Source organism: Mastomys coucha, unplaced genomic scaffold (genome assembly GCF_008632895.1).
Source record: "Mastomys coucha isolate ucsf_1 unplaced genomic scaffold, UCSF_Mcou_1 pScaffold18, whole genome shotgun sequence".
NCBI classification, from domain to species: Eukaryota; Metazoa; Chordata; class Mammalia; order Rodentia; family Muridae; genus Mastomys; species Mastomys coucha.
The window spans coordinates 14,473,795-14,496,702 of record NW_022196900.1 but is presented as its reverse complement, the minus strand read 5'-3'; the positions used below and the strand labels follow the sequence as shown (position 1 = coordinate 14,496,702).

Here is a 22,908-nt window from a genome sequence, read left to right as displayed (position 1 = left end):
GGTCAGTATGGTCTACAGAGTGAGTTCCAGGACAGCCAGGGCTATACAGAGAAACCCTGTCTCGAAAAAACAAAAAGTAAAATGAAATAAAATAAAATAAAAATTTATGATTGAGGTCACCACATAATGAGGAACTGCATTAAAGGGTCACAGCATTAGGAAGGTTGAAAACCATTGATTTAGAGACCTGCTCTTATGGAAGAGAAGCACCATGCAGAGACTTTTTTTTAAAAAGTGTGTGTACATAGAAGCCAGTTTTCATCACATATCTTGGTGCTCTTTCCTCCTTTGATCTTTTCTTATTCCCTACATCTTTAGCACTCTACTCCAAAAGCCAACACAAACCACCTATTTGGGGCTTTCTACCAATGAGATCCTCTGCCTATGATCTGTCTTAACCCACCTGACTTTCACCTGGTGCCATTCAGCTGGGGAAAATGGGACACACCGTGAGTGAGCATCCTTCACTTTGTGACCTCTTTTACACTATCACAGCAAGTCAGTAAAGACTTGCCTGTTATAGTAATTTGGCACATAGTTCTAAATGACCACCTCAACACCTGGCAACTCTGAACATCTCTCTTCTAGTTCATCACTATACACACTCGCCATCTTGTACCATTGTTTCTTGTGTACATAGCTCATCTATATGACTCAGACCAAGATTATTGAAAGCAAGGGCAGTGTTTATCTTTATAAGCGCCATAATATCTATCATATGTTCTATAACAAATACTTATAAAAAAGATAAATATATACATATTGAGCAGCCCTAATCCAAAAATCTGAAATATCTCAATACTGAAAACTCTTGAGCAATGATAAATGTTATGAATAGAAAATTCTATACTTGACCTGTAGCAAGGCACAGCCAAAACACTGGCATACTAAAAGATTTACAAAATTACTTTCAGGCTATTATATAAGGTACACGTGAAACAAGTAATCTTGAGTTTAGAGTTGAGTCCCAGCTTTGTGTGTGTGCAAATACTTCAAAGTCTAAAATGATTTTGAGTCTTGAGTGTTTCAGATAAGGGATACTCATACGCCATTCTATAAACAGCCAACATATGCAATAACCTTAAAAGGAAAGAAAGGAGAAAGACATACTACAGTCTAAATGCTAAATTCCGTTTACAACTTTCCTAGCTGCCAGATAAAACATTATGCAATCTATCAAGTTCAATAGCATTTTATAATACAAATGCAGTCAATTTCACCAATACCAAGTAAATAAGCCAAAAAAGAAAAGATAACTCTGAAAAGAGCCCAGACCAGTGCCTGGTAACGAGAAGTGCTTATCTTCATAAAAGTATCGTCTTACTTGAGCAGTCTAGAATGATCACTATTTTTGGCACTGTTTAAATCATTTTATCAATGATGTTCATTATTTTTGACACTTTTGAAATTACATAACTATTATAGAACACTCCAAGTCTACCTCCTATCAAATACATATAAAAGCAATCAATAATGTTACTGAATAAAGAGAAACAAGAAAGATGCCAAGTATAAGTAAAAGCAGGGTAAAAACAGATGAGAAATGGTCTTTTTAAAGTAGAGCACATGTTGTTATCATACATAATATAATGCAAAAGGATGCAGTACACTATAATGCTGTAAATTCAAAACACAAGCTACCAATAGAGACAGTCTACACAAAGGAGCATTTTAACTTATGAAGCCTGCTGCAATAGCACCTGCTTATTGGTTAAAGAATTATTCAGCCAAGCTAGATACTAAGTCCTAGAACTAGACAACACAGATCATCACCTTGAGTGTTTCTTCAGTGAAGTAACATGGACACTGTCAGATAAAAACAGGCAACTGTTAAGACACTCCTTTACAGCTTATATGTAACATCTTACAACAGAACTAGCTTGAATGCTTCCTGAGGGGGCATTGATTCACTGTCATAACTCATAGACATTTGCCATCAGTCTGATCAAAGCTTTACCATTAAAAACTTATGGCTTCCATATTCTGATTCAAAACAAGGTATGACAAAAACAAAAGGTTCTCAAGCCTTGAGTTCGCTGGATTGTTCTTCAGCAGGAAGGCTTGGATAGAAATGCTCAAAGTTGTCATTTAGTGTAGCCATCTTTCGGGTAAGACAGATGACCTAAAAGCCTAAACGGATGTTGAGAAACTTTCTTTAACTAGTTCAGATTGGTGTATCTATAACATTAAAAGTCAGAATGCTGAAATAAAATGTATGAAACAATTATGAAAGGAATAAAGAAAAATATAAAAAATGTTAACCACAAATTCAAGTATTGACAGATGATACTATATTCTTCACCTCTGAGTTACTAACATATCAGAAATCATATTACTGTGCAGAATAAACATTAAAATTATAAATTACTGTCAAATAAAAATCAACACCTGTCTATAAAATAAGAAAGAATGTCAGTATCAGTTATTGTCAGAGACAATCAATGTGCAAGCATTTAGGCACAACACGGATTTAGTGAGCTGACTTACCTGCCCTTATTCTCTTTCCCTTTAATTTTACTTTCTTGGCCTTTTCCTCCAGTGGGATCCCACTCTACACAAGAATCTTCAACTTTCAAGTTCAAGTGGGATGATGAGTTATCTAGACTGAAGTTAAGTGCTGCCCAAGACAATATGTAACAAATGTAAGACATCTCCACTGTCTGAAACACACCTGTCATTTTATTTCTTACTCAAATGAGCTAACCCTGTGTGCAGAGAAAAAAGTTCCAATCCCTAGCCCTTGTATAAAAAAACTCTCAATCCTTTGGGTTTATAAATCCCACCTATACAATTATTTTTTCTCTCCACATACTATACACTAAGTACAGTGACCTTGAAGTGCCAATAGTATCTCTACTTCTACTGAATGTTCCATTAGCACACAATAATCAGAATTTCATGATAGTAGAATTACCAGTTTTGTTCTTGGTTGATTGTTTTGACTAAATGGAAAGAACTAGTAGAATTATGGAGGAAGAGAAAGCAATATAATATATAAGATGATAATGTAAAAACAGTACAAGTATTCTCTCTGAAGCTTTACTATTAACAAATTCACACTTAAGCTTTCATTAGTTCCAATGATATATTGAATGCCATGCCATCACTGGATGCATGGATATATAACGTGCATCCCTGGTAAGATAAGTAAAGGAACTGAGCCAGATGACAGATAGCTTGTTTGAGAAGAGAGAAGAAGAGAAAAACATCTACTTAATGAAAATAAGGCAAGCAAACAAAAATATGAAACAATCTACACTTTTCAGATTATTTGATGTTTTAGGGAATTATAGTGGTTTGAATAAGCTTGGCTCATGGGAGTTGACACTATTAGAAGATGTGGTCTTATTGGAGTAAGTGTGGCCTTGTTAGAGAAAGTATGTCACTGTGGAGTCAGGGCTCTGAGGTAATATATATGCTTAAGCTCTTCCCAGTTGAGACAGACAGTCGTCTTCTGCCTGCCTGTGGATCAAGATGTAGAGCTCTCAGCTCCTTCTCCAGCACCATGCCTGCCTGGATGCTGCCATGCTTCCCACCATGATGATAATGGACTGAACACTCTGAAACTGTAAGCCAGTCCTAATTAAATGTTGTCCTTTATATAAAGTTGTCTTAGTTGTGTGTCTCTTCATAGCAATGAAATGCTAAGACTGAAACTCTAAGTACTGTTCAAAATCCTTAGAAGGATAATTGAGGAAATTAGTGAAATATGGTATTAGCTTCCCTTTCCAGAAACTGAGAAAACAAATCCTTAAAATCAGTGACTCAACAGCTGTACAATGCTGTTTCTTCTCTTTTGTAATGCAACTCCTAAACTACTTTACAAGGTATCATGTACTTATTTATAAGTTAATTTGTTTCTGCTACATCTCTTACTAAAAGCTCAAATTTTTGGTAATTGTAGATTAAAAGAAATATTCATTTACATTATACTATGTTGCTTAAGGATATTATTTAAAATTAGCTCAGACAGTTGTAAGCCTGTGAACTATTCATCATCAAACAAGATAAGCACATAGGGCCCAGTGGATGAAGCATCCACTCACCCTTGATTCTGGAAAGAATACTTCAGTTCCAACATGCAGCACAGCCATTGTTCATTGTTTCACTTATAAAACATCTGAACAAAAATTACTGACTGCACAGCTCTACTAAATGTCACACTACACAAGGAAGTCAATCACTTTCAAAAGCTGCATCTAAGTAGAAGTAAACAGAGGAAGAACGCAGCTTTCCAGCAGAATGAAGACAGAATTCTTTAACAGGTAGATACAGAGACACTTCCAAAATCAACTGTTTTATAGAAACACAGGTATCCCTAGATGTTAGCCATTATACAGATAGAGCATTTATACTTTTGAAATAAAGAAAACTTGGCTTTAACATGGAAGTACCATCATTTGCCCATGGCTTATTAAAACCCTAACATGAAAAGAAAAAAGAATCCTAGGCTGTCCCTAGTATTTGTTATGATGGAGTTAAGAGCCACCAGCCACCTTGGTGGCAGGAAAAGGCACCACCTCAAACCATTTGTGAGTCAACTTACAAAATACCAAAACATCCAATCAAAATAGCATAGGTTTCCAAAAGTGTGCCATGTTTAGTCTCTTTCTTTTAACAGACACAATCCCTTTATTAGGCCTCTGTTAAATCATACATTTTTTTTAAGGTGACAGAAATAACACTAGAAGCAAAGAGAGCAGGGGCTGAGAAATTACTCACTTCCTTGAAAGTAAGCCCTGTCTCTTATACTATAAAGCTGAATCATAGGCACTACGATTTGAGGTTGGAATAAGTTCTGTTATTTAGTAATATCACTTATCTTACCAGAAAGGAAGGGAAAATATACTTGAAACTTACACTATTCATCACCTTTACAAGTTTTATACCAAAAAAAATAATACTATATAGGTTAAAGGGACAGAAGTAAACAATGCTCGCTGTATTATACTTTTATGGATCTGAACTATTTAATTTTCACTGTCTCTTCCCTCCCTTCTCTGTGGGTTTACTGGTTGGTACTGGGTGGTCAAAAATAGCAGGAACTAGCCAAATAGCTTAGTCAACAATTGTTCAATGGTCACTTTTTACAAACTGGGTCTTTTCTACAATGCTCATGCTTTCATTAATAGTCATGTCAATGCTACAAAATAGCCACCGGAAATTGTACAATCCATAGTCATATGAGAAACTCCCCCGATGATGAGAATCACTGTTACTGGGTTATATTTTACACTAGGTGACCTCAGGAGTTACTTCCATGAAATCCTAGAGACCAGAACCAGCTTAGCCTGTCTCTCTGAAGCTCAGGACCAATCAAGAGTCTGCTTAGTAACATTCAGACACTGCTAGAGAAGCAGTGGTGCTGGGAACCAATAGCCAACTGTTTATTTTCTAACTTAATGTTTATAAAATCAATCTACAGTGTCACCCAGTTAGGTCCAAGCTTGTTCTCTGAGGAGACAACAAAAGGGACAGCAACAATGCAAAGAGACCTGATGCTCTCTAGGGTGAACAATGACAGCAATGCAGTTTTTCCTGACAAGGGCCAAAAGTAGCTCAAGCCACTTAGAAAAGATGATCTGCTGGGAATTTGACAAGGCTTTGAATATAGAAACATTTTTTAAAAACTAATATCTCAGTTTGACTACAGATAGTTCAAAGTAATTACATTTCTTCACTAAGCTACGTATAATTCTCAAGTAAAATTATTTACTAATTCAGATTACTTCAAACGAGAATTTTTCTAGGCCTTCATGCCAGAGACGTCACTCTGAGTTCATCAATAACTCACAGGCCTTGAATGCTCAAGCACTTGCTTACCATGCACAGGTCTTGGGTCAAGTTCCAGCCCTTGCTTAGCTTTATTCTGATATATGTTTACATTATCATCTAGATCAAAGTGAATTTCTAGAATTTGTATCTACCTAAATGCATAAGAAATAAACTAGATGTCAGTGCAATGCTCCAAGCCTCAAGAATTGACTACAAAGTACATCTAATTCAGGAAGTAAACTCAGACCATTGTCACCTTGTAAGTGGGAGGATATCTAGCAGAATGGCTTTCAAATTGGTAAATACCTAAAACTTCTTCTTCTGTGTTACAAGAGGTGATATTTATAAATCTGAGCTCTCAGAGGATAGAGCTTGGGTTAGAAGCCTACAATAAAGGCTGGCCTACAATCTGGAACTAGATTCTGATACTCACCTAGGGCAGATCTAGGGTCTATGGTAAATATAACATACTTCAACTTTCCTTTCTTTGTTTGTATTATGGATATCAATAGAATCCAGCAGTGGTCTCTCAAGGTGATCTTAATGACCAAAAAACTGTGAGTGCTATGTAATTATTAATGAACTATAGAGACAATAATAACTGGGAAAACATTTGGGGGAAATGGAAGGAACTTCTTTGTTACTGACTCTTAATTCTCTGACAAACTTCAGCAGCGCTTCTGTATTTACTAACCTACAATGTGAACTACACACTCAGTGCGATGTAGGTAGGTAAAGGCACCTGCTACTGAGCCCCGCTGACCTGAATTCCACCTCTGGGATCCACAAATGGAGAGAAGCAACTCCTACATGTTGTCTCTCACCTCCATAAGGGAGGAATCTAAAGGAAATCCTTACTTCCATTGTCCTCTTTCCCCTGCCTTGTATTTCTTATACTGCAGAGGCCAGGGGTAGGCGGTAAGTGGTGGGAAGGAGTCCAAATACACAGGAAATGAATGACTAAGCCTCGAATAACTTCTGAAGGTAAGTTTTTGCCTGCTGAAATGAACGGCTGCCAGTCTCACCTTTGGTCTCGAGGGTCACTGGGTCAGAGCACTCTCCAGCCACAGCTTTGTTGCATGCTCTCACTCTAAAATTCATATACTTTGAATCAAATTTTAAGCCTGAAAGAAAATGAAAGTTTTTCATCATAAAAAGTAAAGGATTCCTTCTCAAAAGTGTGAGTGTACATCAAACAGATATTTTTTTCCTTCTTAGAAATCCCTTTACTTGAGAAGAGTATAGATTTATATTAAATGAATGGTAATGGATGAAAATAAGAATAATGACTTATCTAATATTTTCTTCAAAATAAATAACTTACACAACTACCAACAAGTTCAACCCAGTGATTAGTAAAACAGTACTCTTTCAGGCTTCATTAGAGGTGGCATTACTCTAGGTGTGGCGTAAACACCTGTAATACCAGCCCTTGGAAAGCCAACACAGGAAGATCATTAGTTCCATTTAACCTGGGCTACAAAGCAAGAGTCTATCTCTAAAGGAAATAAATAAATAAATAAATAAATGATAAATAAATAAAATCACAACAGACCAGTAACAAAGACACTAATAGCAGCAACATCCACCGAAACCTGTAGCATTTCATTCAAGAAAGAGATGCCACAATTTACAACAGTATATTCATCATTTTTTTGAAAAATAAATACTCATAAGGACTTTTTAAATGTATATGAAATGTATACTTGTCTTAGTCAGGGTTTTTATTGCTGTGACAAAACAACATGCCCAAACAGCAAGTTGGAAAGGGTTTATTCAGCTTATACTTCCACACAGCTATTCCTCACTGAAGGAAGTCAGGACAGTAACTCAAATGGGGCAGGAACCTGGAGGCAGAACTGATGCAGAGGCCAAGGAGGGGTGCTGCTTACTGGCTTGCTCCCCATGGCTTGCTCAGATCGCCTCTTATAAAATCCAGGGCCATTAGCCCAGAAATTCCACCACCCACAGCAGGCTGGGCCTTCCCCCATTTATCATTGAGAAATTGCCTCACAGCTTGAGCTCATGGAGGCCTGTCCTAAACTGAAGCTCCTTCTTCTCTAGCTTATGTCACACTGACACACAAAACCAGCCAGCGCAATGTTAGATGAAAAACCATTTTACATGAAAGATGAAAGGAGATGAAGCACAAAGACTGACATGACTTGTGCAGTTACACCTACACTAAAATTTTAGTCCAAATATTACTAGCTACAAAACCTTTAAAACTTACCTGATCTGTTTTCTATCTATAAAGTAACGATTACAAACCATTTCCAACCATTCAGGATTAAGTGACATGTGGTGTGCTGACTAATTTAGTGTGCTGCATGCACTTCATGTCTATCACACAGAATGCCTGCTCCAGGAAAGGAACTAGTGCTCAAACAGGATAGCTCGAGATGTATCCCACTCTGCACAGGACACAATGAAAATCTCTGCTAAAACTTTGGCATTTAAAGTATCAAAGGACCTCATTATACTACGATACCTTCTAAAAAGCATTCAATAGGCTAATTTAAAAAAAAAGCCTTAGCAAAGTCCCAATTCTGGGCTAATGTGGGGCTAAGCAATTAAGACAGAGAAAACAATGGTGGTTATGGTACCCCTGAAATGTGGAGGTCTGAGTACACCTAAAAAATAGTTTCTTAGTCAAAACCTTAAAATTAAAGGTTAGCTGGGCATGGTGGCACATGCCCTAATTCTAGCACTCCAGAGGCAGAGTTCCAGATTGGTGTGGCGCTTAGTGAGCTCTAGGTCAGCCAGGGCTACATGGAAGAGTCTGCCTAAACAAACAAACAACAAAAAAAGAAAAGCAGGAAAAAAGAATGCTCTGAAATATTGCTACCATAACATTCTCTTATATTTGCCTTACATACACTATTTGAGTAGGTTGCAAATATTAAGTAATTAAAAGTTTTACTGATATTTTAACAGAAACTCATTTACATAACAAATATCTAAAAACAGCAGTTTAGTTGATAAAACTTAATTTTATCATTTAAATAACAAACCATTTTCTTATTTCCACTTATTCTCTAAAGATTAGATTCATGAAATGCTTTCACGTTACCTGACAATGTATATTCAGTACCCTTGATGTTATCAATCACTTCCCAACATCGCTCATCCTTTACGCGTGGGAGGCCATCAAAGTTCGTTTTTCTATATTCCATTATGAAATGGTCGATTTTCTTATCTTCTTCAGGCATTCTCCAAGCTACAGTTACAGAGTTGTCAGCTACCACACACTCTACCGGGTCAATCTCTGGAGCTTTGGGGACTGCAGATAAGGAAAAAAAAAAAAAGAGGTGTTATAAATTCTCACATATTATAACACCAAGCAAACACTTATTATACTTGGCTATTTCTTTTTACATATTCAAAAGGGAGTCAGGTTATGAGAAAGGATAACCTAGAAATTCAAAATAATTATTTTCAAAGCCTTTTATTGGCAGATTATAAACATTTGCATTCTAAAGCTTTCTCATAGACTCTAGGTTTATTAACATCTTAAATGGCAACAGGCAAATTCCAAATATCTATCATGCTAAAGATAATTGAGAATGGCTTGTTACTTGTAAATATATTTTAAATGTTGTTTGATACAAATTAAATAGGTATTGACAAGTTTTAATTATAATAATTAAATTAAGTAAAAGTTGTTTTCAGTGTATTTTTAAGAACAGCTTTATAGGGAGTGGGAAGATAAGAGAACAGTTAATTACCAGGTATGAACAATATATCAAGTTAAATAACAAGAATAGCTTCTGATATTCCAAAGTAGAAGATAATGATGATAGTTGGCAATAATTTATTACATACTTTAAAATAGTTATATTTTTTAATGCTCCCAACACAAATGGTAAATGTTTTGGGTGATGATGTGATCATGAATAATCTGATCATGACTTTATGATTTGACTATATATAAAAATATCACACTATACCCCATAAATACATAAAGCTTATATTTATCAAATTTCAAAAACTTAAATAATTTTAACATACTAAACAAAACTGACTTCTTTGTTTCTCAAAAATACTTATGAATTTTTAAGTGTTTCTCCCTAGAGTTTTATGATATATTAAAATAAATGGATTCAATGAGCTATAATTAACATGTATGAGCATAAATCAATATATTTTCCATAAAAAGAGATTCCACAGCTTTGCAACACTGGATAAGTATCTCAGATGAATCTTAACTGAATGAGTCTCTGCATATGCTATGTAGATACATATGCAAAGTATGTAAAGTTTAACTGCGATGTGAAAATATTTACTCCTCTTATGGTGGTGTACACTTTGAGTCCGAGTACTTGGGAAGAAGAAACAACCATATCTCTATGAGATCAAGGTAAGCCAGCTCTGCAGTGAGTTTTACAGGCAAATGAGGCTACACAATGAATACTTATTTAAAAAAAAAAACAATAATAATTCTGGTGTATAAAGCTAGATCAACATTTGAAATTGATGAATATACTCAATAATATTCATAAAGATATGACCATAACAATAAATGAAAAATATATTATAATAACCACTACAAGAACTTTTAACAAAGTAGAAACCATAAGAAAGTTTACTTTAAAAAGAATATTTTCAATGGGCCAAAAAGATGGCTCAGTGGTTAAGAGCAGCTACTGTTCTTGCAGAGGTCCTAGTTCTATTCCCAGGCTCCACATGGAAGCTTACAGTTGGCTGTAACTTCAGTCCCAGGCATCTGATACCTTCTCTTTTGGCCTCTGTAGGCATTAGGCACATAGATGGTGCACATACACACATGCAGGAAACACATCCACACACATATAATAAATAAATAAAATAAAATAAGTATTTTCCAAGCTGACCAATACCTGTATGCACCAGATGGTGCATACCTTGAACCCCAGCTCTTGGGAGGCTGAAGCTAGAGGGTTCTCAAAAAGCAAACAAGCAAACAACACAAAACTAAGTAAAAGGGGAAAAAAAAATCTTCAAAACAGCCTGGAGTTACATCACACTTAATGGTGAGAAACACAATACCTAACCCCAAGACTGCGGAACCAAGGTGAAGACAGTTCCTCTCATCATCCCAACTCGGCATTTCACTACAAGTCTTATCCAAATCCAGCAAGAAAAGAAAAAATGAAACGTATCCAAAGGAAACAAAATGTCTTTGCAGATGAAATAACGGGGAAAACAGTGAACAAAACAAATATTGGAAGTCTCAAGTGGCTGTAGAATCACTGTGGGATGTGAGAGCCGAGTAAGTGGAGTGTGAGGGAACTTAACAACAGTGAACCTATACTTCCTGGAAATTCTGTATGGCAATGTAACAACCAACAGCTGTCAAAACCCAGTGCAGTACCAGCCGAGAACCCCAATACCTATCTACAGAGCTCAATGGAGGGCGTGGATTCCCTGGAATGGAATAGAGTGGGGTGGGATATTACAGGAATGCATGAAATCAAATCCAGTCCTTTGAGAACTGAACAAGTACTCTTTACTGCTGAGTCATCCTCTAGTCCCTACATTTAATCATTCATAAGGAAGGATTTACTCCTCCACTCTGTCACCTGTTTCCTACTTGTCTTATGGCTCTTGTGTTTCTTCTGCTTGTCTTCACTCTTCCATTTAAAAAAAAATGTTTTGAACAGGTTTCATTTCCTCCATCTTTATTTCTAATATCTCTAGGATTTGGGGGTTTGTGATTACCATGTCATTTACATAAAGTACTATGTGACATTATGCTACATATACATTGATTTTTAGTCATGATTACTGATTCATAACCACTTTATCAAAGCAAGCTACAGAAACTCAGAGAATAAGTTATAATTCCTTTCTAGTCCAGAGAGATTCCAAAGGAAGGTATGCTCTTTTAGATTTCCCTCACCAACCCACTGGCAGTCCAACCTATGCAACGAAATCTCCATTAAGACCAAAATGACTGGGCTGAGAACTTCTGGGAAGCCAAACATAGTGTACTAAGCAAAGCGATGGTAAGAACTCATGCATGCGAGGAGTGTGGCACACCAAATCCTGCAAGGAGGAACCTCTGGCCCGGGGCTCCCTCCAGACTTTGTCCTAATGCCTACTTTGAGCTACTTGCTTCTACCTTTTAAAGTAGCCTTTGTAACAAATTAGTAAATGTAATTACAGTGTTTTTTCTGAGTTTTGTGAGCCAGGACAGCAAGTCATAAAACCCTAAGGAGGGGGTTATGGAAATCTCAGTTTAATTTTATTAACTTTTTTAATGATTTAAATTAAAATATGATCACATCATTTTCCTCTTCTCCTTTCCCCCTCTAATCCTTCCCATGTATACCACCCTCCCTTGCTCATTCTCAAAATCATAGCTTCTTTCTTACTGTTACACTTATACTACACAGACACACATACACACACACACACACACACAACCTAAATATACAAATACAATGTGCTAAGTCCATTTAGTGCTATGTACATGTGCTCACCGTTGGGGAAGACTGATTCTCTCTCTCTCAACAGGAATATTGATTTTCCTATCAGCTAATAGGTTCTGGAGGCCTCATTTACAAGTGGGCCTAAAGTAGAAATGTTAAGAACTGAACTTGCAACCTGTGTATCTAGTGCTCCCTTTGGACAGTATCAGGAGTAAATTCAGTTAGAGAAAATTCAATGTGTACCTGTTACAGGAGTGGCTGCTTGACAGCAGAGAGAAGTACACACATCTACATGTTAAAAGTTAAAAGACATCAATTATGAGTCTCAATCATAAGCCATTGATACATTGTATACAGAAAACCTACCTTAAAAAAAGAAATATAAATTATAGAAATATTTATGTTGTTATAATGGTTATATGTGGCTCAGTTTAAAATTTTCAGCTTCATTTTGCTAATGTCTGTTTGTTGTCTTGGGGAAATGGATGGATCTGGAGAATATCATCCTGAGTGAGGTAACCCAGTCACAAAAGAACACACATGGTATGCATTCTCTGATAAGTGGATACTAGCCCAGAAGCTTAGAATATACAAAGTATAATCCACAAACCACAAGAGACTCAAGAAGAAGGTAGAACAAAGTGTGGATACTTTGTTCCTTCTTAAAAGAAGGAACAAAATACCCATGGAAGCAGAGACTGAAGCAAGGACAATCCAGAGACTGCTCCACCTGGGAATCCTTCCCATATTCAGTCATCAAATCCAGACACTATTGTGGATGCCAGCAAGTGCTGGCTGACGGGAGCCTGATATAGCTGTCTCCTGAGAGGCTCTGAGAGTGCCCGATTAATACAGAAGTAGAGGCTCACAGCCATCCATTGGACTGAGTACAGGTTCCCCAATGAAGGAGATAGAGAAAGGACCCAAGGAGCTGAAGGGTTTGCAGCCCCTTAGGACGAACAACAATATGAACTAACTAGTACCGTCAGAGCTCCCAGGGACTAAACCACCAACCAAAGAGTACACATGGTGGGACTCATAGCTCCAGCAGCATATGTATAGCTACAAAAAGCCACATGAAATCAATATATCCATTCTTAATTAAAAAAAAATGTTCACTAAAATAGGAACTGGGGGGAACTTCCTCAACACCAGTTGATAAGGAAGGTCTGTAAAAACAGCTATGCCATCCTTGCTTGTGAAACTGGAATTTTTCTTACTGAAATCAGAAACAGAGCTTCTTTACGACTGTGATGCTGCACTAAAACCCAAGCCAGTGTGCTCAGATGCTAACAACAGAATGAGGTTTGTTCAGAAGGAAGAAAACTGTTTTCATTCACAAATGACATGATCAGTTATGTAGGAAATATAAAGGAATTAATGATAAAAACCAGTCTAGAGCTGCTAAGTGACCATGGTAAGGCTGCAGACACAGGTTAACACATACAAGGCAGCTGCTTCAATGTTTCAGCAATAAAAGAAAAATTCAAATTAAAACACATCATTTACATCATCATCACCAATGTGAAACAGTTAGGAATAAAGTATGCTCAAGATCTGTATGAAGTAAACTGCAAAACTCCAACGAATGAACTTAACGAGCTACGTTACTACAGAACCCATGTCTGTGAACAGAAGGCTCCAGTCTTCAGCTGTCAGGTCTTCCCAGTAGGTCTAAGCACTTAACATGAACCAGTGAAAAATCCCACCAAGTTCTTCTGCTAGTTTCAGCAGATTCTGTACATATGGAGAAGGAAATGATGTGGAAGAACTAACACAGCACTGAAGGACAAGGCCGGAAAACTAAGTCGCTTGATTTAAAACACCTTTAAAGCTATAGAAGTCAAAATGTAATGCTGATCAAAGAGAAAGCAAACAGATTTATGGAACAGATCCAGAAAAATATATGACTAATTTATATGGTGATAATAATTTAATTTCATAATGGTGATAATAAATAAATAATATATAATAAATATATAATAATAATAAATGGACAAACAAAAGTATTTTAAACAAATGTTACAGTAATTGGATCTTAAGAGGAAAGGAAGAGGAGGAGGAGGAGAAAAAGGAACATTAAGACACAGACTTTACATCCTTTCAAAAAATGAGCTCAGAGTGGATTACAGACCTAAAAGGAAAATAATGAAAGTATAAACCTCCTAGAAGTTATCACACAACAGCTAAATGACTTTGGGTTTGGTGACAGCTTGTAGATACAACACCAAAGTCATAGTCATTAAAGGTATGTGTTAAGCTGGATTAGCCAAATTAAATATTATAGAGCCTAGCATGCAGTTCATTCTTACAATCCCAGTACTTAAAAACCAAGGCAGGAGAATCTTCAGTTTGTGGCATGAACAACATAGTGAATGAGACTTGTACTGAAAACAAAACAGTAAATACTCAAGTTTTAAAAAAAGGCTAAAGGCTTTAACAAAGAAACAGCAGAGACTGAGTATCTGAGCAGGTACTCTCCTTTAGATGTGGCACAAATTACAACTGCCATGACACGAGGCCAACGGGATCACTGGTGGCAAAATGTAGAGCAAGAGAAACCTATCCATTGCTGGTAGGAATGCAAAATCATAGATTCTTTGGAAGACACTTGGAGGTTTTCTACAAAACTAAGTACAATGTCATCACACTACCCAGAAACCACCTAAAAAAGCTGAAATCTTATATCTACACCAAGATGCATGTTTAAAACTATGGTCATAATTGCCAAAACTAAGAATCAACTCAATTGTCCTTTAGTAGGCAACTATTTAAGTAAACTACATATGAAACATCAGGACTGGGTTTTTATTCAATGCTTTAAGAGCTATCAAACCATGAAAAGAAATGAAAAACAATTAATGCTTTACTAGGTTAAAGAATCCAACCTGTAAAGGCTACCAGTGAAAAGATTCCACTTCGGCAGCTTTCCACAAAAGAGATGCTATGCAGAGACAGATTACTCTTCCAGAGGTCTTGAATTCAATTCCCAGGAACCACATGGTGGTTCATAACAGGGATCTAATGTCCTCTTCTGGTGTGTGTGAAGATAGCTACAGTGTACTCACATATATGAAATAAACAAATCTTTAAAAAAAAAAAAAACAAAACCAACCAATCTCATAAACAAGCAAACAAACAAAAAGTCACAGATAAACTAACCCCACAAAAACATGTTAAGTGGAATTTCACTTTCAAATGGATTCTTGATTCCCCAAATCACCATTGTTTAAACAATTTTACATATCAACTGACAGAATTACTTGGTAATAAAAATACTACTTACCACTAAAAATACAAAGACAGAATTCAAAGAACACTAACAAAAACCATCAGCTGGCTGTTATACACTGACGAGTGATAATTTATGACTGAGTTTCACATGGTTAGACTAACTGCCTCATTAGACACTGTTACCAAGCTATCATGGAGATAATGTTCATGCTGGATGCCAAACATAACAGCAACAAGCCTGGCAGTAAACAGTCACAGCGTGTGACCGGAGTCCAGCTGCTGCTCCAGGCGTGTTAGAAGACTCAATCCATGCAATACCTACGAAGCATCCAGAACACCAGCCTTGCACTTTAAAGATGTAGAAAAATGAGTAAGGTTAGTTGACCTCTTGAGATCACACTGCAAAAAAAAACAGCGAAATTCAAATCTATGCAGTCTAGCCTTGAGACCAACTATTATTCTTTGCCAAAACAGTAACATGTGCTCTCTCCCTTAATGTCATTAAAGTTGAATTTGTACTACAAGAAAATAATTCTTTTCAATAAAAGTTAGCAAATGTAACTACTTCTTGCTAAAGGAAAATATACTATATTTCTTTAATATTTATATAATGTTCATTACAGAAAACTCTTGCACCGTTTTTTATTTGAGAGTCCCCATGTAATAACACATTTACCTGGCAAAAACTTCAAAGTTTGCAGCATCTGTCTTTCCTGAGAGAAATCCACCATTAAATGGGTCATGTTGTCACTGACTTTTGGTTTCAAAGAAAGGCGAAAGGCAGAAGCCATTGTGACTCTATGGTAAATACAGACATAATTTTTAAAATAAATAAATGCAAAGTAACAAATTTTATACAACTTATAAAATTAAGATAAAAATTATTTCACTAAGCAACGATAGAAACTCTAATACAAACAAATTAGCTTTGTCTTTGGAAACTGTATCAAAAGCTGAAACTCCAGCAAGTTTTCTATAATTTCATAGATATCACAATAACCAATATCTAATATACACAATCTATACAAGATCCCAATTCATCTGAAGCTCTGTGTACACTCTCACTTCTCAGTACCTAGCCTTACTCATTTCCGCCAAAGCATGAGCCTGTTCAAGCCTTCTCCCAGGTACTGTTACAGCATGTCCTCTCAACAAAGGCAGACACCTGGCATTACACACTGCAATTTGCTAAAGACCACAAACAACAAAGGAGAGAACTGAGATCCTTAACCGTGAGCGCCATACCACCAAGATGTCACTCCCATCTATCAGCATCAACTGCATGGAGAGATACGATGAGAAACAGCCTAGTGGACCTATGTGCCATAGAATAAGAAGTGTTCATAAACACTCAGATAAATGTGAAGTAAAATACAAAATAAAGATCTAGCTAAATCAGATGTTACTTTATCAAACGTATGGGGGAAGTTCTTATCAAAAACTGAAAATTAAAAGAAACTCGTATGTTGATGCAAAAAGAAAATCCACTTTATTGTGCCCATTTGTAATTGCTTTCCCTCAGCTAACCAAATGAATGGGTTTCCCACATACAGGAAAGAACATAAATGTATTTAAATAACTTGTTAATCATCAATTTCAATATTTTCACATTACAGTAAATTTCTATAAATATCACAGTCACTTCTGTAACATCCTTGGAGAAAGAAAGAGACAGATGTCTATTCATCAATGTTCTCTTCCTAGTACACAATGTGAGAGACAATATAAATAGAGCTACAGGAACAAAGGGAACATCAGGCCTAGTCAACTGGACCTGCTATCAAGAGGTCAACGGAACAAAAGATGGCAAACTTGCTGATGTAAAGCTGTCGCTATATTTAATTATTTTACTTCATTTAAAAAAGTGAAGTAATCACTGTAAAAAACAACAAACAAGCAGAAATTATTTCAGCAAGAAGAAAGTGATATATTTTAAATTAGTTCATGAGGAAGGCAGCTTACACTTCAAATGCTTTAGAAACTAAATATGCACTGCATATTCCATATATATAGCACAAGCTGTTGGTTCTCAAGAAATAAGATCTTGATTGTACTGATAAACAGTCAGGATGAAGGCTCAGCTACACATGTGCAGCCCTGAGTACTTTCTGATTTAAGAGTTCCTAAAGCACTCTACTGAGATAAGGTAGTTCATAGATGCTCAATAAATGGGTTTTCAGCCTCACTGGTTTCTTTAAACCTAATGAACTAATTGCTTAATGAGAAAAGCTGAGGATTTGAGAATTTTAAATCTGAAACCAGTAAAATCTACAAAAACTTGACATAAGCAAAAAGGAACACAAAGAAAATAATGCCCTCTCCCTAATGCGGTAGAAATGTCACTTACAATAGAAAAAAATAAAAACAATTTCTAGTCAAAATAAAAACTTATATGAATTTGCCAGGCAGTGGTGGTACATGCCTTTAATTCCAGCACTAGGAGGTAGAGGCAGGCGGATTTCTGAGTTTGAGGACAGCCTGGTGTACCGAGTGAGTGCCAGGATTGCCAGGGCTATACAGAGAAACCCTGTCTCAGAACAAAACAACAAAACAATCAACCAAACAAAAAAAGTACATGAATCAATTCACATGTATAACAATATTTTCAAAAAAACCTTAAATTTATTTTTAAACTGATTAAAGCCCAAACAAAAATCAAAAAAAAAAAAAAAATCAATACAGTCTCAAACCATGCTATTTGTTATGTTTTTATTCATTTTGATTTTCCTAGATTATCTCTTATATTAGCAGTTGAACTAAAAGACTCTTTCCTCCCATTGTTATCATGGTCACCGGAAAATAATTACAAAACAGATGAGCACATTTAATCAGGTTAAAAAATAGGCCAAGACCTAGAAATACTCTTCAGACAAGGAATAAATGCTCTGGTAGCCAAACGAACAAAGAAAACCATGTAGGCTTTAAACAAAACAAAGAAGAAGCAAGGTCTCTGATTCCCGTGATGCGGGCTACTGATGGGATCACATGGACAGGCTGGCTGAGGAAGAGAGAATCCATAAAAGCTGGCAGTAAAATTAAATCCTGACAGACAAACCTGAATAGAGGGCATCAGAAGTCAAGGTGAGAGACGGGAAAGCTCCGAAACAGAACCCTGAAACCAAGGAGAGATCTGTCTTAAGATGTTTTTAACAGCCCAAAACCTAGTTAGGATTTGATTTCTAGGCCAGAAAAATCAAGAAGCATAGCAGAATGTAAAGGAATAGCTAGCAGGGAGTAATACCCAGCCTGGGTAAGAGAGAGCCATTCCGCGAATCTCAGCAGGCACATCTACTTCGTCAAAGACTTTCCTCTTCCTCCTCTCACACTTCTCCACTCACTGAGGACAGCAGGGAGTACCCACAGTGCTGGCTGCCTGAGACCAGAGGCCAGCTTAGGAGAAGGGTGAGAATCCAGCTTTTAAAACAACAAAACTCTAGTGACCTTCCGATATCCAGCACTTACAAGAATGAACCATATCACTATCATGTCATAATATAAAATCTACAAACATGGACAATAGTTTTGCTTTGACTCTGTGTAAATTTGCTCCATACCCACCCCAGCCTCCCACTGTCAAATAACCACAAGAAACACAGTAAAAAAATTCTCCAAATTAGCAAAACACTGGTTTCCACACAATCCATAATGAGTATTTCTGTGAATTTCCTGGTAAAGAATGAACTGATCTACACTTGAAGAGACTCCAAAGTTGTGCCTGTCAGAGAATCTCACGATCCTGAGATAAAAAGCCTCAAGTTACAAACTACAAACAATGCTCAGTGAGTAGTGAGCAAGACAGTGAACTCAACCCGTGTTCCCTCAGTCCCTGTAACACACAGTTGCTCCAGCAAGTGCTTAACGCCCTTTTGTTGTTCCTGACTCTACCAATGAGAAACACCTTTTAAGCCAAACTCCTTAACAATTTTCTTAAGTATTTTCCTCAGTATAAAAACAAGATAGTGGAGCAGAAGAAGAAAGAGGTGGCCCACAACAGCCCAGGCGAACTCAAAGGTGTTAACCAGGACAGCAGTGAAGAGCTTCAGCCACTGAAGACGCTAGGCAGCTAGACACTGGACTTCTCTGAAAACAAGATCCACTTAGATTTAAGAACAGTAGCAAAAACTACATCCCAGAAGGATGTATTTTTATGTCATTTAAAATAGATCAATATTCAATACTAAACTAATTAAGAGCTATTCTAAAACTAAAGCTAACTATTGTATTAAACCAGAAATGAAATTCTCTTAGAAATATGTAATTTCTACAACTTAAAATGTGACTTTAAAATGTTTATCAGTTATTCTATGATATACAGTGCACATTTTCTTTACTTTGCACATATGTATTGTTATGTTAATCAATAGAATCCTAAGAAAATGGTTTCTGAATTTCATTTCTGACTTCAATATTGACAAATAAAAAGAAGTAGGTTTTATACCATACCTATCTTTGATCTGTCTGGCAGCCTTGGAGCAAATCAGGGAGAAGAGAAAGAAGGCAGTTAGTGCTTTTCATGCAAGTTCAATGGCAGCGACATGCAAGAAAAGTTAGGATATAAACCTTGCAATAGATTAGTTCATATTCATCAAAAACATAAATTACAAGAAATCTATACAGTTCATGTAAGTTTGATAAAGTAATGTTAGGACCACAGTAGAATCCAGACCCCCATGTCAATCACTGCAAAAGTAGGAAAATTTAATGTTTCAACTAGTTTCATGGAAGTATAATTGTGGTTTTTTTAACATAAGATTATCAAATATATCATCACTTTTATTCAGTCTGGTATATCCTTCAACTAAATTTCCACACAACCCAATAGTTCTTATGCATATGAAAGTTTCCTTGCTCGCATACAAAACTAGACTGTAACTCTAGAAGCCTTCGCTCCCAAGAATGAGATTTACTAGTAGAGGTGCAGACAAGGATAGATGAGAGTAACATCTCTTAAAAGGAAGGCTCACAGAAGCTATAAACTTACACATATTGTACATATCATGTACACAACATGTACATATTGTACATGTTTTATTTTTAGAAAATGAAAATACAAGTTCAGAAAGGGTTCACAGTCATTACGTGGTACTATACAATCATAGAACAATGAAAATACATAAAGCTGTTGCCTCTTTATTTATGAATTAAATATAATATGTACAACGAAAGGTTTTCTTCCATGCTAACAAGGAGTCAGCAGTTACAGCTGACAAAGATGGCGGTTTTGCTAGCATACAGCCTGGTACACAGCTGAATGTAAATTAGATGTATAAAACACTGTTTCTGTTTCTTCTTTCAATTCTAGCACTGTTTCTACTTGCTACAGGCCATTTTTATACCCAGCCTAAACTATTTAGGCCTGAGGATCATTCTAAATAAAAGAACTGAGATTTGAAATAGATTGCAACATGCTCCCACTCCAGCATTATAAGTGATCGATTCTCTACTAAGGGATTTGGGTTCTTAATGCCCCTTTCAAGGTTCACATACTACAGCCATTCCCCAATGTGGTGGCTTTTGGATCTCCTTAAGTCAAGAACCTAGTTTGACACAGTCCCTTTTATAAGGAATGTTACATTAGTCAACTATTACTCTGGTTTTGAAAATTACTGCCATGGCAGTTGGAACTGAAATGATTTTCATGTAGACATGAACTTCGGAAAGGAAAAGGATTCTCCTCTGTACCCCACACTTCCTTACATACAGAGGAAGCTGCTGTCATTCCCCTTCACTTCTTTCTTCCTTCACTGGCATCAACAGAGAGTGACACCAGATTATGAGTTTAAAAGGCATTAACTCAGTGCCTCTTACTTTCCTCAGAAGTTTACTTATCTACAGAGAATATATATAGTGTTCTCCTTCCTCTGTGCCTTTAAGTGTCATGAAACAGCCTTCCCACCCTCAGTGATCTGAAGCCTCTGCTGAGCAGACCTGGGTAGGTAAACTAATTCCAGGCTCAGGCAGTCTGCCTACTGACACAAGCAAACTCTCCAGTACACAGCAGGATTCAGACCTTCTCAGCTTTCCTGCTTTATCTTATTTCCAGATGGCTCTGAACTCCAGTTTCCCTCACACGACCCATCAACAGGAAGACCACTACTGACTCAGCTCCTGTGTATCATGTCACATACCATAGTATGTGTGAAGACAACAGAAAAAGAACAAATGAGAAAGCAGACAACCTAGGAGAAACTGCTGTCCTGTATGTTCAGACAGTACACACCGAACATTCTGTCCTCTGATTTAGATTCACATTTTATTTTACATGTACCTGTAGATATAAAAGATGAGATATTATCCTCTACAAGAATCTAGAATGGCCCGAATTTAAGAAGTGTCTTTAAATAGAGAATAAATTATATTTTTCTAGAAATTGTTCTTTCAAAGATAGCCATCTAAAATGTGTACTTTACCATATACTTTCATTCTTCTGCTTTAATTTCAAGAGTGATAATTTTAAAAATTTGTATCTCTGAAATACTAAGCCTAGAATTTTCCAGAATTCTGCTCTATCATATTTACCTGAATCTGACTGACTCCACTGGGCCAACCAGGAGGACACCGGGCGAGTGTGTGGCTTCCTCTGGGGTTATGGTGCAGTGCGGTGCAGTGCAGTGCGGTGCGGTGCAGTGCAGTGCAGTGCAGTGCAGTGCAGTGCAGTGCAGTGCAGTGCAGTGCAGTCCTGGAAGCATCCTTACTCATACTGACTAAATCCCGTTTGCCAACCATCACCTCTGTGTTTGGATTGGAGATGGCCACTCCTTCCTCTAATGTGTCCCATTCTCTCTTCCCTTCATCAGTTAACTTTCTTGTTTTCTTCTCTGAGACAGTTTCATACTACAGTACAGAATGGCCTTAAATTCACAGCAATCCTCCTGCTTCAGCTTCTCAAGTACTGGGACAACAGGCCCAAGGTAGGACACCTAGTCTCTGATTTTTTAAATTAATAATCACAATCTTTTATATATCAGATTTACAAACTTGTCACCCTAGGCCAAAGTTACTTAAGTAGAACAGCAAGAGTAAAGGAGTAATTACAAACAATTATTCATAATTACCAACTAAGTATAAATAAAAACAAATCTGGATCTTTGTCTAACCTGTTTTCTTTTTTAACTTTTATTGCATTATGATGAGAAAAGTTACATGATTTCAATTTATCTGAATTTGTTAACATTTAAAAACATTTTAAGTAAATAGAATTAAATCACATTCTTGTTTCCTTTTTGTACCCCAACTCCTCCCAGAGACCCCCCTTCAATACCTACAATATCTTTTTTGTCATATTCTTTAAAATTTATAAAATATTATAACAATAAATATGAGTATTATAAAAGTTGTTTGATATAAAACAACAATCAATTTAAGTCTTATGTAGACACTCATCCAAGGCAATAGTGAAAATACATTTTTCTTGATAAAAATTTTAAATAACTCCAAACATATTAACTGTATATTTCAAAATAATACATCACTACTTGTATTTTCT

General features: G+C 36.5%; 1 protein-coding gene across 4 annotated transcripts in view; it reads right to left on the bottom strand.

The window, feature by feature from the left end:
- The window catches only part of Fsd1l (fibronectin type III and SPRY domain containing 1 like), a 63,306-nt gene that overhangs the window by 17,972 nt on the left and 22,426 nt on the right, over positions 1–22,908 (bottom strand). For 2 of the 4 annotated variants that reach the window (XM_031377419.1, XM_031377420.1), the window contains exons 5-10: positions 19,866–19,888; positions 16,099–16,220; positions 8,849–9,058; positions 6,801–6,899; positions 2,488–2,617; positions 1,774–1,806 (exon numbers count right to left, since the gene is read on the bottom strand). In XM_031377419.1, the coding sequence (XP_031233279.1) occupies positions 1,774–1,806; positions 2,488–2,617; positions 6,801–6,899; positions 8,849–9,058; positions 16,099–16,220; positions 19,866–19,888 (617 nt within the window). The remainder of the gene's footprint in view (positions 1–1,773; positions 1,807–2,487; positions 2,618–6,800; positions 6,900–8,848; positions 9,059–16,098; positions 16,221–19,865; positions 19,889–22,908) is intronic. The other 2 variants (XM_031377421.1, XM_031377422.1) reach the window with 1 other exon arrangement.